Source organism: Mustela lutreola, chromosome 1 (assembly GCF_030435805.1).
Source record: "Mustela lutreola isolate mMusLut2 chromosome 1, mMusLut2.pri, whole genome shotgun sequence".
In the NCBI taxonomy this organism is placed as follows: Eukaryota; Metazoa; Chordata; class Mammalia; order Carnivora; family Mustelidae; genus Mustela; species Mustela lutreola.
This window is the reverse complement of record NC_081290.1, coordinates 277,106,726-277,123,541: the sequence shown is the minus strand read 5'-3', so window position 1 is coordinate 277,123,541 and position 16,816 is coordinate 277,106,726. Positions and strand designations below refer to the sequence as shown.

Here is a 16,816-nt window from a genome sequence, read left to right as displayed (position 1 = left end):
TAGCTAGAGGCGTTGCTGCCCTCTGACCCCAGATTGTTCCTGGATCTCTTTCTCCTGCCAGCCCAGGGGAAGATGATTCCCAAATGTGTTGGGTGTGACTCCAGGAGATAGAGTCTTTCATCTAACATAGTTGGGAGGACCCTTCCCCCTGGGTTTCAAGGCACACACTCCAGTCCTTGTTTGACAGCGAGGAGTCCTGAGGTGGGACGCGTCTGAGGGCTCCCGGACACGCTGCAGTCTGAGTCACACAGGCCACCGTGAGTCACCACAGGGCGGGCTGCGGACAGGTGGTTAAACCCAGGACCACAACTTGTGGTCGCACCAGCCACTCTCCACAGGATTTGATTTTTTTTTTTTTTTCTTTCTAACATATGCTCATGGGTCCCTCAGCCTTCTGTTTCCTGGGCCCAGTGTTCCCTCCCAGGCCCCGGGTGGACTCGTGTACTGGGGGCATGGGAAGGGCTCTGGGCCACTCAGGCACTGGCCAGCTGTGGGACCTCGAGGACCCCAAGTTCTTCCCCTGTAGTGGAGACGGGAAGCACTGGGGAGCTTGTGGGAGGACCGGAGGGAACATAGGGAACAATGAAAGGCAGGGGCTTGGTCCAAGACCAGCCCAAGAGCTTCCAGCTCTTCCCCACATGAGCTCTGGACTTCCGTTCATGACGCCTCAGTTTCTTCATCTGTAAAAGGCAGTAGCGACAGGACTACATCACAGAGTTGTAAGGATTATGTGGGTTAATGAAAGCAGCAGGCTGTTGTCTGGCTTCTGGTGGCACTAGTCACCTCTGTGGGTTCGGGTGGGGGATGGTGGGGGAGGGGCAGGGGGAGGGCAGAGTGAGGAGTGGTCCCGGGTCACTCCTGGTGGGGTCAACATGTCACTGTCTTGGTTCAGGACAGAAAACGTCATGCAAGCATTTGCCTGGCTTGTTTCTGCCTAAAACAATACAGATTCCCTCGTATTGTGTAGAATGAGAAACTTCAGAGACAAAAAATAGACTAATTACCCCAATTCTTAAGCCAAAGTCAATGAGAAATATCAATCTTTATGTTTAGTTTTTGCTCTACCCTTTGTTTCTCCAGCAGTCAGTGCAGAAATTCAACTACCAGGGGCAGGGCGGTGTATTCCTGCAGAGCCCAGGGATGGCTGGGGGCCAGACGGACAGCCGTGCGCCGCCTACCTGCCTCCTCAGGCTGGGCGCCCCTGAACCAGGCACAGACTTGCCTTTGCCTGTTCCCTTTCCTGAACCGGGGGTTCCAGTGCCGACCCCAGAGACTGGGGAGGACCAGTGAGGCTCCACATGAAAAGTCCTTGGCCTTGGCACACAGTAGGTCTTCATTAAGAGCTGCTATTACTTCTTATAAATGAAGAGTCCTAGTAAAAGCTAAGTGCAGTATATGTTTATTTATTTATTTACTTATTTGAGAGGGAGAGAGTGGGGTGGGAGGAGGGGCAGAGACAGAGGCAGCCAGAGAACCTTAAGCAGGCTCCACGTCCAGCCCAGAGCCCAATGCTGGGCCTGATCTCAGGACTCTGAGATCATGACCTGAGCCGAAATCAAGAGTGGGACCCTTAACTGACTGAGCACCTGGGTGCCCTCAAATGCACTATTTGAAACAAAAATGGTTTAATTCTCCTTGTTTGGAACATGCCCCACCCAGCCATAGTTAACGTCCATGGTTGGCTGCCGGTCCATCAGCCCTCAGCTCCGCCTGCCTTACTCTCCAGCCCTTGACCTAGGACAGGCCTCCGTGGTACCAGGGGCCTGGCCCCTAGAGCTCATAGCTGCAGTCCATATGCAGCTAACATATGGATTAAAAGGAAACTTAGCATGTGTCTTCCATTGGCTGGGAACTCCATTGGGCAGGTAGTGTATCTTGTACTACCTGCTGTATCCCGGGGGGTTTGCCCCCTATTTGCCATAGGATGGGGACTCCAGAAATATCGGATAGATATGAGAGAGTGAGCAGGAGAGACAGACAGAGAGAGACAGAGACAGAGACAGACAGACAGACACCCGCCCCCCGCCCCGAGGGAGAGTCAGAAGAGAGGAAGGATGACAGAGGAGCCCCGAGACTTTGAGACTCTGTCCCCACTCACAGGGACTTGTTTGCAGAAACTGTGGGGTAACTTGAACCAGGAGGTTTTGGAGAAGTGTGGGGTATTTCTGGGGCCGCCCTATGAATGCAGAGGGAAGGAGAGGCAGACACTGGAGTCAAATCCTGTCCTCTTACGGCTGGCCAAAAGAGGATGGCCCATCTCAGAGGAGAGCCCGAGGTCCCCAGTTCTCCTTCCCTGGGGGGTGCTCTCCATCATTTCCAGGAGCTGACAGGAGCTGCTTCTGGGATAGTGGGCTTGTGTCCAGCTGTGTGCTGAGACCAGCAAACCCGAAAGCCCATTACTCCGGGACCCATGGCCTGCCCACCTCTCCCATCCATGTCCTCCTCTGGGTGAGCGCTCTGGACACAGACCTCACAGGCCCCCCACCTCCCACCCCAGGCCCCTCTCACCCAATGAACCTCCGATCACAATCACCAGCTCTGTCTTTGTTCTGAGCTCTCCGCTGGGGAGAGCAAAGCTACTGTTTGGGGTTCCGGGAGCTCCTGACCTGGCTCCTCTTGGTGGGCTGTGATGTGTCTGTCCCACGCAGAGATGAGTACATGAAAGAGGCTGAGAAATCTCTCCTCGTGGGTGGCGGGAGACTTAAAATTCCTGTTCAAGCCACCATCATTTGCTACTACATGAACTTTGGACCATCACATCACCTTTCCAGGCCTTACTTTCTTTCTTCCTAAAATGCAGATACGGTCCAGGGTTGCTGTTTGTTGAGGACCTAGTGGTTGCCAGGCGTTTCCTGGATTGTTGCACGACCATCTTCTCGGTTAGGCGCCCCCCAAAGCCCGTGAGGCTTTCATCCCTAACTTAGCTCCTAGAGGGGCAAACAGAGAGTGTGGGATGAGGAGCCTGCTGAGGGGGGCCAGGGTCTTTTCAATTCCAGGGAACTTGTTCCCAAGCTTCCCATGCCATCACCCTTCACCACCTGCCATGCACATTGGGGAACGAGTGGGGGTGCTTCGTGTGAGTCGTGTGCTGACATGGGGGACCGGGGTACAGAGGGGTAGAGGGCAGGCCCTCCACTCAAATCCTGGTTTTGATGCTTCCCTGACAATTACCCATTCGGAGCCTCAGTCCTTCTGTCTGTCCTTTACAGATAACCGTGTTCCTGCCTTGTAGGATCGTAGGATCGTTGATGAGGGTAAATGACAGGGAGCACATAGAGCCCGGAGCCCGCGGAAAGAGCTTCCTGACTTCACTGGTGACATTGTTACTGTTACTAGAATTCCTGCCTGTGATCCCATTTTCGGGAGATGGGCCTGGCTCAGCCTGTGGCAATCTTAACCAAGAATTGCTTTCCGTCGCTCATTCACTTCACCGGCAAACATGGATAGAGCCCCCAGTGCGTGTCCAGGACGGTGCAGGCTCCCAAGATAGGCAGGTGGGCATGCCCTAGTGTGCTGGGGAGACAGAGCAAGACGAGAGCTGCTGGGAGATGCGATGGGGCTGGGACAGAAAGAGATGAGCCTTGACTAGGCTCCCTTCTAACTCTCCCTGGGAGAATCAGGGCAGGCTTCATAGAGGAGGCAGTCCTTGGTTGGAAGGTAGGCAAAGAGGAGGGGTGGAACAGGGGTTAGGGAGGAAAGGATGCGAAATTCCAAGGAAAGATCCAAGGATTCTTGGATGTGAAAAGCATGACGCCACAGAGATCACGCGTGAGAGGAAAACAGGAGGATTTTAGATAGCTCACTTCGGTAGCCTCTGGACAAGTATTATGGGCAGGGAAAGGTGGTAAGGCCTGGGGCAAGGAGAGTAATTTGGAGCCATTGAAATGATCCAGGTGAAAGACGGTCCGCAGTGGATCGGGAAAGCAGCAGAGGAGTGGTGCTGGGGGTGGACGAGATGCTGAAGAAAGAGATGGCCCCAGTGTCCTGGCATGGGTGCAAGCAGGTGGCTTCTCTTGGGAAACGGACCACAGGAGAGTTGTGTGTGTGTGTGTGTGTGTGTGTGTGTGTGTGGGTGGGTGAATTCAGTCTGGCATGTGTTGAATTCGCAATGCTTGTGAGACAATCACTGGGACCTTATTAAGGAGCCATATATGTGTGTCTGTAGTGGTGGCCACACCTGGCGAGGAGCAGGGCTGTGGTTGGAGCAGTTGGTCCCTATTTGGTAGCTGGAGATGGCGCCATAGAAGAGAAGAGAAGACAAGACAAGGCACCAGGAAGCCAGGTGATTGCTAATGTTTAACTTTCTAGAAGAGGAAGTGCTGCTGCCCCTCGGAACAATTTGTTACTTAAACTGTAACCCCTGGAGGATTTTACTAGTTACCAAGCACATTTAGATATGGCCTTAAGAAATACATATACTGGCGGGGCGCCTGGGTGGCTCAGTGGGTTAAGCCGCTGCCTTCGGCTCAGGTCATGATCTCAGAGTCCTGGGATCGAGTCCCGCATCGGGCTCTCTGCTCAGCAGGGAGCCTGCTTCCCCCTCTCTCTCTCTCTGCCTGCCTCTCTGCCTACTTGTGATCTCTCTCTGTCAAATAAATAAATAAAATCTTTAAAAAAAAAAAAAGAAATACATATACTGGCAACAGGTCTTTGGGGAGAAGGACGATGTACGACCGTGAAGCTGGGCAGCCGGGGATGCCCGGCTCGCTCAGGGCAGAAGGCCGCCCTGTCACAGATGCCGGGCAGCCGGGAATGCCCGGCCCGGCCAGGGCGGACCGCCGTCTGCTTCCGGGAAGCCGAGCACCCGGGAACGCCCGGTCAGCTCCGGGGGGAACGAAAACCGCGGGCTTCCCTTTTCCCGATATCGCTCCTTGCTCTCCCCAGAAGCGCCCGTTGTTAGTTAGAGGAGTCCTTTGAATGTGCTTGTTTAACTAGAAACTTGATCCTTCTCCTTGATTGTCTGCAAGACGTGACCAACGTGTGACCTTCATCGGTCCTTCTGTTGGCTATTGTTTCTATCCAATAAAAGTGAGCCGGTGGCGTTGCTCGCGGCGGCCGTCCTGTTCGACGGTTGTTCCCTGCGCCCAGTCTTGAGCAGCTGACTTGTTTGTGCCTCATTCTTCTCCCGTCGCCGACTGGAAGCGGCAAGGAAGGCGAGACCACCAGCAGAAACTGGGAAGGAATGTTGCTAAGGCAGTTTCTGAGAAGGAGAAAGAGACGAGGTGTAATGTATGGCACAGGTCAAGTAGGATAAGAGCTGAAGAAAGTCTGAGAGCTTGGCAGTTGGGCGGTCAGTGGGGACCATGGCAAGAGTAGTTCCTGTGGAGCAATGGGCGGGCAGAAACAAGATTACTGTGGTGTAGAGGTGTAGGAGGGGGCTGAGGAACCCGCCACCAAGTCTACACCGCTTGTCGGAGCATGGCTTTGGTGCAAAGCAGAGAAGCCCCTCATGATTTGACTTCGCCTCTAGGAAACACCAAATCATTCATACCCTGGTTCAAATTCCAGCAGTACCAGGGCACGGTTTGGTCTCTAGAAAGGCATCCCACTCCTCTTCTGCCTCTCCTATCTTGTCTATTAGCACTTCCGAGCCCAGCTGAAGCAACACCTCTTCCAGGAAGCCCTCTCTGCCTGCCTGCTGGTAGCACTGAGAATTTGTATCTTCCAGTGTGTCTAAGTTCTGTCCTTCTAAGTGTCTACTCAATACAATGGCCATGTTTTAGGGGTGAATAGATTCATTCTGTTAAGCTAGAGACCATCTCTGAGTATTTGGTGAATGAGCGAATGAATGAGTGAATGTCCCAGAACACAGAGGCTGGGTCAGAGTTGTGCCCATGGCAGGTGGAGCTCAGAACATTAATGGGTTTATGCTCGGAACGAAACTCAGCTGGAGTTTCTCCAGGTGTAGAGTTCAAGTTGATTAATTAATGCAACATATAATGGGAAAAGTTCTTCTGTGCTCTGGGTCGAGTTGCAGGCAGTATATGAGAAAGAACGTCCCTGTTCTCATGGAACTTACTTCGTCCTGAGGGAGGCAGACCATAAACAAGAAACCAATACATAAGATCATGTGATTTTAGCAAATGCTCAGATGGAAATACATGGAACAATATGGAGCAAAGTAACTTGATGTGTGAGTGGGATGGGGGGATTTCTTTCTTTTTATTTTATTTATTTGACAGAGAGAGAGTGTGAAAGATTACAAGCAGACAGGTGGTGGGGGGCAGGAGGCAGAAGGCTCCCTGCCAAGCAGAGAGCCCGATGCGGGGCTCCATCCCAGGACCCTGAGATCATGACCCGAGCTGAAGGCAGAGAGGCTTAACCCTCTGAGCAAGCCAGGCACTTTTTTTTTTTTTTTTTTTTTTTTTAAAGATTTTATTATTTGACCAGGGGGTGGTTTCTTTAGAAAGAGTTCTCAAGAAGACTTTTCTGAGGAGGTGACCTTTGACCCGAGACCTGATGGACAGAAGGATCCAGTATGAAGGCCCAGCTTGGCCCAGGGAGCAGAATCCAGCATCAGAAAGATCACTCCTACCACTGAGGTCGGGCAGATCGGCAAGAGCCAGACTACCACTTGTAGGCATCGGGCACGAGTTTGGATTAGTTGTTAGTGCAGAAGGGAGACACTGAACGGGGGAGCATGGGGACGACGGGCTCTGACGTATGTCACCAAACATGGCAGCCTGGGCTGGGAGGCAGCAGCAGACATGGGGTGAAGTCGGTGAACTGGGGAGATACTGAAGGGTGGCGAGTGGGGTTGGGAGGCCACAGACTGCAAAGACTTAATGTCACCCACCTCATGGTGAGTACTCAACGTCTGGGGGAGGAGGTGCCTGGAGGGGCTGGACGGTCGTCTCTCAGTGGGAGCAGGGAGAGCAGTGAATCTGGGAAAGGGACGTCTGAGTCCAATAGGGGGCGCACTCCATGGCTGAGATGTGGAGACCAGACTGGGTCATCACCAAGGACCCCTCCAGCTCTAGCAGTCTTGGTCAGTGTCCATCGCTGGGGCGTCCACACAGGGAAGGGTCAGAGGGGCTGCTGTGAGGCTGATTTCACAGAGCAACGGCCCGGGGCCCTATCTCCCAGCGGCTCAGCCCTGGGACGATGTTAGGTCTTTCGCCACCGCTTATCTTATCTGCCCCAAAGGGATGTTGGCCAAACCCAGTTATCAGGTGGTTGGTCGCCCGGAGGTCTAACTCCCGGAGGACATCACAGCTGTAGGAGCAGAGCTTGGAACTAGAAGGGACTTTCCAGCTTGTTATGGTCTGAGGGGGAGAAGGTGGGGGGACCTCTGGCCTGGATTGAACCTCTCTCTCTCTGCCCATATTTCTTGACCTGCTGACCCCAGATTCTTTTCCAGGAAATCTTCAAGTCCATTCCTTTGGGACACTCCCTACCACCAATTGCACTAAGTATAAATTTCCTCCTGGGAAGGAACAGGTCTTACGGCTCCACAACATCCTATTACTCTTCTATGCTGTATGATAAACTGACACAAATTGAGCAACATTTGTAGCTTGTGAGGCAGGGAGAGAATGTGTGCGTCAGAAGGCCCTAAGTGGGTTCAGGTCAACCTAAATTATGTCCTTGGCACCAGATGTAGACATTGGTCTCTTGGGAGTTTGATTAATGTGGGTCAGTCCCAGGGACCTGGATCACTTCTAGATCTGTTCATAGGAGCAGCTGTCATTGACTGAGCAGTGACTACATGCCAGGTCCTGGGCTAACATCTGTCTCAGCCAGGGTTCTGGGGCACGCAGATGAACCTCTCCCCACCGGATATAGAGCAGAAAAATGAATTTATTGAAAGGAAACGAGGTAGTTCAATAAAATTGCAGGAAGAGAACCAGGGGCCAAAACCAGGCCTTAGGAGGGGTGTGGGGAGGCCCTGACTACCACTGCTGTTGTGATTCAGACCCTGTGGCTAGCAGCGTAGGGCCTGGACCCTGGATCCCCCCTCTGGCATCATGGACACTGCCACCCCAGGAACTGGGTCTACACCACTGGCTCAGCCAGGAGAGGTCTTCTTGGACTCCGCTTCTCGGTCATGAGCTCTGGAGGACAAGTCTTCACTGGATGCTCCCATTCGATGGAGCCCCAGTCATATCATGAGCTGCAAGGGAGGCTAGGAATCTATTCGGCACTTTCTTTTCAAGAATGAGAGGCCTTCCCTCCACCAAAATTCCCAGGAAGTGGAATTCTAGAAACCAGAAAGCAGAGAGGGGGCCGGTCGGCCCACAGCAAGTCCGCCACACACACACTCTCATTTGTTCCTTCTGACGACCCAGGGAGGGATAGTTGTCCCCACTTTATAAACAATGATAATGAGGTACAGAGAGGTTAAGGAACCTGCCTAGGGTCACACAGCTATGATGTGGTAGACACTAGGTTCCAGCTTGGACTCTCTGACTGCCGAACCCACACCCTCAGCCACTGCTCTCCCCCCCCAGTGGATGTTGACGAAATAGAATTTCTAGGGCCGCTAACCTGGATTATGGGGCCTAAAGGAGAGACTTCCCTCCGGGTTGGGGTGCCGGAGAGCAGCTGGCCTCCAAGGATTGGCCCTATCCTGTCTGATTGCTCTGATTGCAATAGCTTTGTCCAACAGAAGGAATGGCCCTTCGGGGGGCCTGGGGCTGGGGGTGAGCGAATGCAGCTTTTGAAGCTTCCTGTCTCTTTTGGTTTTGAGTCATGTCCCTGATTCCTGCATTCTGTCTCCTTAAGCCAGTAGGCGTGGGGGAAAGGGTCTCTCCATTCTTTGGCTCAAGATGCGATGTCCTTGGGGTGCGTGGGAGGCTCAGTTGGTTGAACAACAGACGGGTTCTTGATTTCTGTTCCAGTTGTGATCTCCGGGTCATGGGATCGAGTCCCGTGTCAGGCTCCGTGCTCCGCAGGAAATCTGTTTCTGTTGCCTCACCCTCTGCCCCTCCCTCCACTCTGTCTCTCTCAAATAAATAAATAAATCTTTAAAAAAAAAAAAAAAAAGATGGGATGTACTCTGTTTTCCCCACCCCCTTCCAATGAGTACTCTGTTAACTTTAGTTAAGTGAGAAAGGACACTGTCCTGTGCTGATGCCAAGGTCATTTCATCACCACACCTTTGCTCACACCCAGAACGCCCTGTTTTCCTCCCTCCTGTTCACTGCCTATCCATCCAGAGGAGAGCCAACTCCTTGTTCTCATGGAGACTTCTGTTTTTACAAACGGGAAAGCAATACGCAACTTTGTAAAAAGTGTTCTTCCTTATAGGTGCTTTTATTTCCAAAGGACAGTCTCCAAAGAGTGAAAATGAGCCAGTGATAGGTACACCTTTAATCTTAATAGATTTATTTCCCAAATGCCTGTGGCAGTCCGCGGTCCCATTAGTGAAGCAGAGGGGCTGTGTCTTCTGGAAAAGCTCCCTGGGAGATTCTGAAGTGCGCCCTAGGACAAGAACCACTGGTTCCAGGCAGGCCCGGAATGGCCCCCAGGCTCCCGAAAGGGGTGTCAGGAGAGAATCTGGAAGCAGATGAGTGGGCTCTCCAGGGAAGTGAGGAAACACTTCTTTTTTTTTAATTTATTTTTTATTTCTTTTCAGCATAACAGTATTCATTATTTTTGCACCACACCCAGTGCTCCATGCAGTCCGTGCCCTCTATAATACCCACCACCTGGTACCCCAACCTCCCACCCTCCCGCCCCTTCAAAACCCTCAGATTGTTTTTCAGAGTCCATAGTCTCTCATGGTTCATCTCCCCTTCCAATTTCCCCCAACTCCCTTCTCCTCTCCATCTCCCCTTGTCCTCCATGCTATTTGTTATGCTCCACAAATAAGTGAAACCATATGATAATTGACTCTCTCTGCTTGACTTATTTCACTCAGCATAATATCTTCCAGTCCCATCCATGTTGCTGCAAAAGTTGGGTATTCGTCTTTTCTGATGGAGGCATAATACTCCATAGGGTATATGGACCACATCTTCCTTATCCATTTGTCTGTTGAAGGGCATCTTGGTTCTTTCCACAGTTTGGCGACCGTGGCCATTGCTGCTATAAACATTGGGGTACAGATGGCCCTTCTTTTCACTACATCTGTATCTTTGGGGTAAATACCCAGTAGTGCAATTGCAGGGTCATAGGGAAGTTCTATTTTTAATTTCTTGAGGAATCTCCACACTGTTCTCCAAAGAGGCTGCACCAACTTGCATTCCCACCAACAGTGGAAGAGGGTTCCCCTTTCTCCACATCCCCTCCAACACATGTTGTTTCCTGTCTTGCTAATTTTGGCCATTCTAACTGGTGTAAGGTGATATCTCAATGTGGTTTTAATTTGAATCTCCCTGATGGCTAGTGATGATGAACATTTTTTCATGTGTCTGATAGCCATTTGTATGTCTTCATTGGAGAAGTGTCTGTTCATATCTTCTGAAAAAAAAAATGGGCAGAGGAAACACTTCTTATCAGCCCTCCCATTTCCCTCAGGCTGGAGAAACCCTCCTTTCTCTGGGGAACTTCCTCTGAGATCCCTCTATAAAATGTCAAAGGAGAGTCTGAGCTTTGTGAACCCTGCATGAGCAGGAAGACCTCTGGGCAGGTTAGTGCTTTCCTTCTTGCGGTGGAGCTGATTTCAGGGGGGTATGTGTTCACCCTTCGGGGAGGGGTCTGGCCCAGGCTGAGAGGTTCTGGAGGGCTGGCTGGGACTACGTGTGGCTTTTAGGGGTTGGCAGGGGCAAGACTCTCATACTCCTTCTAAGGCCTCCTTGGCTGTGAAGGCAGAGTGTGGAGGACGTGGGGGTGCGTGTGTTTGGCTTTCGGAGCTGTGAGGCGGGAACGCACTAGCCAAACACCATTCATTCCTGGGAAGGCCGACGGTCATTGATTCTTGGTTCTCTCTCATTTCACAGACTCTGAGGGGCCCGTTCAGTACAAACCAATAAAGGTAATATTCCCTTTGTCACCTGCAGGCTCACAGGAAAGCCAGCCTCGGCTGCCTGTCACGGTCTGCCTCACTCCATTCAGAAAGGGTCCCAGCATCCTGGAGTTTCAGGGGCTCCTTGTAATACCTTCTCTTTCTCCACCCCACTCCCAAGGTGTGTGTGTGTGTGTGTGTGTGTGTGTGTGTGTGTGACAAGCTGTGTTCTTCATTGCAGAAGAAAGCCGAGATGAAAGTCCCCCTTCTTCTGGCTCTTCTACTGGGGACAGTTTCAACTCTCCATCTGGGTAAGTCTCCTTGTCCTTCAGTCTCGCTCCACTTTGTTCCTTTCTAAAGTACATGGGGTCGCAGCCACAGAACCATCTCCTTCAGTGGCCCTGCCCTACACCAGGATCTTTGCACACCTGGAGGAGCAGAGGCTCTATAGCCAGGAGCCGAAGGGGCTCCTCAGGGCATCTCTGTTGTGACATTTTTGATTTTGATTTTGATTTTTGATTTTGTCCTCTCTGCCCAATACCAATGACGAATACAATAATAGCTTCCTTCTACCTTGAGCTCACTGAGTGTGTCATGCTAAAGCCTTTTCTATGCATTATGTCCTTTAAACATCACAGCATCCCATGAGGTATGTAATATTGTGTACCCATACCACAGATGGAAAAATAAAGCGAATAGGGGATGGAACCAGTACGCAAATCTACAACTGTCTGAATCTGAGTCCTTGCTCTTAACACCATGACCTCTTATGGGAGGATAAGGAGGGGGAGGCTCCTCCTGGGTTCCAGGCTTCCCCCCCCCCACCCCCAGGGTCAAGACAGACGCTGTCCATGGTGCTGGAGAACAAGGGGTCGATGTGAAGAAGGGACACCTGGTCTTTCTCCCTGCCAGGGACTCAAACATCGAACTCTGAGAGCTTCTTAGGAGATGAGGCCGTGCCTCAGGATGGGGAGATGCCAGAAAACGAGGCAAAGGAGGCCCCTCCGGGGGAGCTGACGTTGCTCAAGGAAGAGGAGGAGGAGTACTCTGGAAGTGAAGATGCCCCTGAGGAGGGGTCTGTAGAGTCTTCCCTAGCCCTGGATGCAGAGGACGAGGAATTTCAGTGCCCTAAAGAAGAGGACACGGTGAAACTGGAGGACAGCCCTGGGTGCAAGAACTGTCGCCGCTTCCTCCTGGTGAGGAGAGCGAGGAGATTTGATTCAGCTCAGGTGAGTGGTCTGGGGCTGAAGCTGAGGCCTGTGGAGGGGTGGGGGGACAGATGCCTCCAGCCTCCGCATCCGTATCTGCCTCACTGAAGAGCCTGGGGGTGTCAACAGGGGCTGGGGCCTGCGCAGGTGTCAGGGTAAGAGGGGGGCAGCCCGTGGAAACAGATCTCCAGCCTTCAAATGGCCATGGAGGTGGGCATGGGGGTGGAGAGGATGGATTTTGAGGATTTGGAGACCCAAGGTTAAGGTTGCATGAGTTCCTTTGAGGGGGTCACTCCATCCTTTCTCCTTTCTCCTGTCCCACAGTTTATTTGCCGGAGATGCTACAGGGGCAACCTCATCTCTGTCCACAACATCTACTTCAATCGCCGGCTCCAGTGCTCAGTCAGCAGGCTCAACCAGGGCCAAGTCTGGATCGGAGGCAGGGTCGTAGGCTGGGTAAGAGGGGTCCCGGCTCTAAATGGGGAGCACTCCTGACTTCAACCAGTGCTCACCTTGCTGCAGCTCTGTCTATGCTTCCCCTTTGATCCTCCAAAGAACTGGGGACAGACGAACAGCTGGGGTGAGATACCCAGGAGGCTGCCTAGGCACTGGGAGGAACCAAGAATTCAGAGTGAGGAGGTTTGGGGCCAAATTCTGCTTAGCCTCTGTCTGTCTGTCTGTGCGACTTGGGTGAGACAGTCAGCCTGGTTCTGCATCTCTGGAATGGGTTTGGGCCAGACGGATGAGTGCATCACTGCCATGCATAGAATGTGATGGTGATGATCACTGTGGGTCAGCATTGCAGCTGACTAGGACAGTGTCCATCAGGGCCCAGCGGTCGAGGGCAAACGTGGGCTGGGACAGTTCCAGCTCTGCCTATCTGCTCTTCCTTCGCGCTTGCCGACGCCCACATCTTCTGCTCTTGCCTCCTCCAGGGTCGCTGGAAACGCTTTTGCTGGGTTGATGGCAGTCGCTGGGACTTTGGATACTGGGCTGCTGGCCAGCCCCGGGCCGGGGGTGGCAAATGTGTGGCCCTGTGTACCCGAGGTGAAGTGGGAGTAGGGATGAAGGTTGGGGAGGCGGGGGTCGATGGGGGGGTTTAGGGGGGTGGATGCAGTGGTGGGATGGGAGGGGCTCAGAGAGGCGGTGCTGGGACAGGTCTGTGCCTGGGGCGGGGGGCCTGCTGAGTCTTCGGACTCCCTCTCTAAGGAGGCAGGAATGGGGCGGGGTGGTAGGGGGAGGCCCTCTTGGGGCAGAGTCAGGGGGAACCAGAGGCTGAAGGCCCCTTCCGGTTCTGCCTTCACAGGAGGTCACTGGCGTCGCACTCGTTGCCGCAGGCAACTCCCCTTCATCTGTTCCTACTGAGCGAGACCCAGCCAGGAGTCCAGAGCCACCCACTCCCGGGTAGCTGCCTCCCCTCCCCACCTGCTGCCCCTGCTTCCAGCCCCCAGCAATAAAACTGCTTCCCTGAAACTAACTCCTTTTTCCTCTGGTCACTGATTCTCTCGGCTTAGCTCCACCCACGAACTTTCTGCCCTGCAATGACCACCCTCCCCACTCCACCGTCTCTCCTAGCAAGGCGGCTGGAGCATGGGGTGGGGTCCGGAGGGTCTTCTTGAAGATGGGAGAAAGGGCTCAGGGAGCTCTTCACACGACTTCTAATTACTGGCACATGCACAGCAGGTGCTGTCAGGACCCCCACCTGTTTTCTTCTTTCCAGCCGGACTCACTCTCCCAGTCCTGTGCTGGCATCTCTAATGCAGGGACTTTTCCTCCTCCTTACAGAGTGCGGTTGCCTTAGTGGGCCAGGGAATTAACATGTCCCCGGGAACAGTCCACAACAGGCAGGAGTGGAAGTACGAGTGTCCCAGTCTCTTGCCCTTCAAATGGATTAATTCTAAGGCATGTATTGGGTCCTGTTTCCTAGGGTTTCCCAGAGGGATCAACTGCCAGTTACCCTGGGAGGCAGCTGGCTTTAGAATGCACACGTTATTGGCTGTGTCCTGCGATCCGTCTGAATTGTCGTCTTCCTTACAAGTGTCCTTGTGCCTCCCAAATAAGCCACGTGTACTCAAATCCTTGTCTCAGGACCTCTTTCTGGGGAAACCCAATATAAGACAGCATGCTGTAGGGCCAACTCTCTATAAGACCTAGGAAGACCCAGCTTCCAGCCATTTGGGAACATACAGTTGTTTATAATAGAAGCACAACAACATCGACTAATTGTTACTGCTTATTGCACACCCATGAAGTACCCCCTGCTGACATTGTGTGATCGATAATTATTACCCCGTTGCACAAAACCAGGCTCAGAGAAGTTACGGGCCTATGCAAAGATGGACCCAAGGCAGAACCTCGAAATGAGGCCAGTGTTGTGACTCAGCCCTCTGTTACGGTTGAATGTTTTTTCAACCATTAGGATCCTGTGGCTGGTAGCACTGATTGCTTCCAGAACACGGTCACCTAGGGATGGAGCACCATGGAGAGGCAAGACACACTCCCTTACCCTTGAGTTCATCTTGGGGCATAGGACTCCAATCCAGTTGGACAGGAGGGAGTCCCAGTCGGAGGCGGGGAAGGAAAGCATTCCAAATCCTTACTCAACCAAGGAGGTTAGCAGAAAATAAGGAGTCAATGCCCTAAAGCGACTTTTCCTCCCGGACTCTTCAAATACATAGAATTACAGGTGGCTTCAGATTTCCAGAGGCAAATCAGGAACCTGAATTTTTTGAGTGTGGCCCAGACGGGGGAAGCTGCCTGCTCAAGCTTGCATGGTTAGTTGAGAAAGACAGAAATCAGAATGCAGCCCATTATAGCTGCTGTTCTGTGACAGTCTGCTGACTTCAAAGATGGTGGAATTCTGGAACACTCTTCTGGGTTCAGCCTGGGGCTGCGTGTTGCGGAGGATGCCGCTGAAGTAGACCTTTCACTCCTTGTCCTCATAGACTATATTCTGCTGCGAGAAAGCATAGCTTCCCTTTATTCCAATGTGCATAATAAAGAGTAACGCTATTTCCCATTGATTAAGCACTTACTAGGTGCCAGGCTTTACGCTAAGTGGAGGTGGACTTTGTCTTGGTCCTCATCCATCTTGTCTGCTGGGGCTGTGTGTTGTGACAGAAGTGGGGCTTCCAGTCCATGGAGATCTCCTGTGGGGGATTCATGCAAGAAAGAGCCGTGAAAGAGGCGTTTGGGTGCCTGGGAACCTTCTGGGTCTGGATCTGGGCATGACTCCAAGAGTGCATTCTCTCTGTGAAAATCCCATGAGCAGTCCACCCTCTAGTACATTTTACAGGATGCATGTTATATGTCCACAAGAAAAGTTGTAAAAAAGTAAAAAATGAAATAAGAGGACTGGCCTTGCAACCCCAAAGGTGGGTTTGTGTGTCATTTTTTCATCTCCAACAAGATGCTAACTGAGCTCTGAAGAAGCTAACTTGCATCTTTAGGACGGAGTCCCCGGAGTTCCTTTCACTGTGTAACGCACACAGCAGGAGTTCAATCAACACACAGTGCTTACTTGTTGATTGGGGTCGCAGTTCTAGTCCTGGCTTCCTGACAAGGGCCGCCTCCCAACCCCATGAGCCAGGCACTGTTCTGGGAATTTGGCTCATTAGATGGAGGTCCTGCCACGAGCCTCTGCTCTTGGAGGAGAAAACGGAGCCACAGATGGGCTGACTTTGGACTCAGGATTCCAGGATACATCACATCTGTCCCTCCAGATGGAGAGACCCGCCCTCTGCACAATGTGGGGCAGGGCTGAATCTCGAGACAAGAGGCAGTGTTTGGATCCTGTGAATAGAAATGCAAACAGTTGGCCAGAGGATTGGAGTCTCATGTGTGCTGGAGATGTTGGCCCCACTGGCCGGAATGTCTGGGGCTAACACAGCTGGGCCTATCAAAGAAAGCAGGGATGTGGGAATCTGACAGCGTCACACGTGCTGCTTCTTACTAGTTGTGTCAACGCATTTAAACTCTTGTGCGGTAGATATGGAGGTTAGAGAAGACAATTCCTAATTTGCAGGATGATTATAAAAATTAAGTAAGTAGGATCACAGAGATTAAAGCCTTAGTGGAACATGGTGTTTGGTCCATGGAGGATCTTCAACAGTATTATTTTGGAATCAGACAAGCTTCACTCGTCAGTGAGGAGGTCACTGAAGTCAATGGACTGTCTTTGCATTTGTCTTGGTCCTCATCCATCTTGTCTGCTGGGGCTGTGTGTTGTGACAGAAGTGGGGCTTCCAGTCCATGGAGATCTCCTGTGGGGGATTCATGCAAGAAAGAGCCATGAAAGAGGCGTTTGGGTGCCTGGGAACCTTCTGAGTCTGGATCTGGGCATGACTCCAAGAGTGCATTCACTCTGGGTTTGTGTGTAAAGAAAATAGGGTGAGTGTGAAGAGGGGCCAGTTGCAGAGGAGAGGTCTGGGAGAGGAGGCAGAGGGAACGGAGCTGTGGGCAGGCTAAGAGGCTAGAAGGCCTGGGTTTAGGCCTGTCACTGATTTGCTGTGTCTTAAGCACTCTGAGAAGCCATTGTCTCATTATGAAATGGATGTTCCAATGAAAAGACACATGTAAAGCTTATCATGGTGCAAGCTGTCTTTGCTGGTCACCCCAAACACTAAGGAAATGATATCCTTGGCTGGGCCCAGGATGGGCAAGAAAAATGGGAGGGGGTCTAGCTCTCCCACTAGGGAGATCTCAAGTTCAAAATCTGGAC

At 52.2% G+C, this 16,816-nt stretch overlaps 1 protein-coding gene across 1 annotated transcript; it reads left to right on the top strand.

Moving 5' to 3' along the window:
• The first annotated feature begins 10,466 nt into the window (after positions 1-10,466).
• PRG2 (proteoglycan 2, pro eosinophil major basic protein) lies at positions 10,467-13,571 on the top strand. The gene is made up of 7 exons (XM_059142610.1): positions 10,467-10,573; positions 10,884-10,918; positions 11,130-11,199; positions 11,801-12,117; positions 12,421-12,552; positions 13,032-13,143; positions 13,403-13,571. The coding sequence occupies exons 3-7, from the start codon at positions 11,142-11,144 to the stop codon at positions 13,459-13,461; spliced, it is 678 nt and encodes a 225-aa protein (XP_058998593.1). The 5' UTR covers positions 10,467-10,573; positions 10,884-10,918; positions 11,130-11,141; the 3' UTR covers positions 13,462-13,571.
• Positions 13,572-16,816: the final 3,245 nt, after the last annotated feature.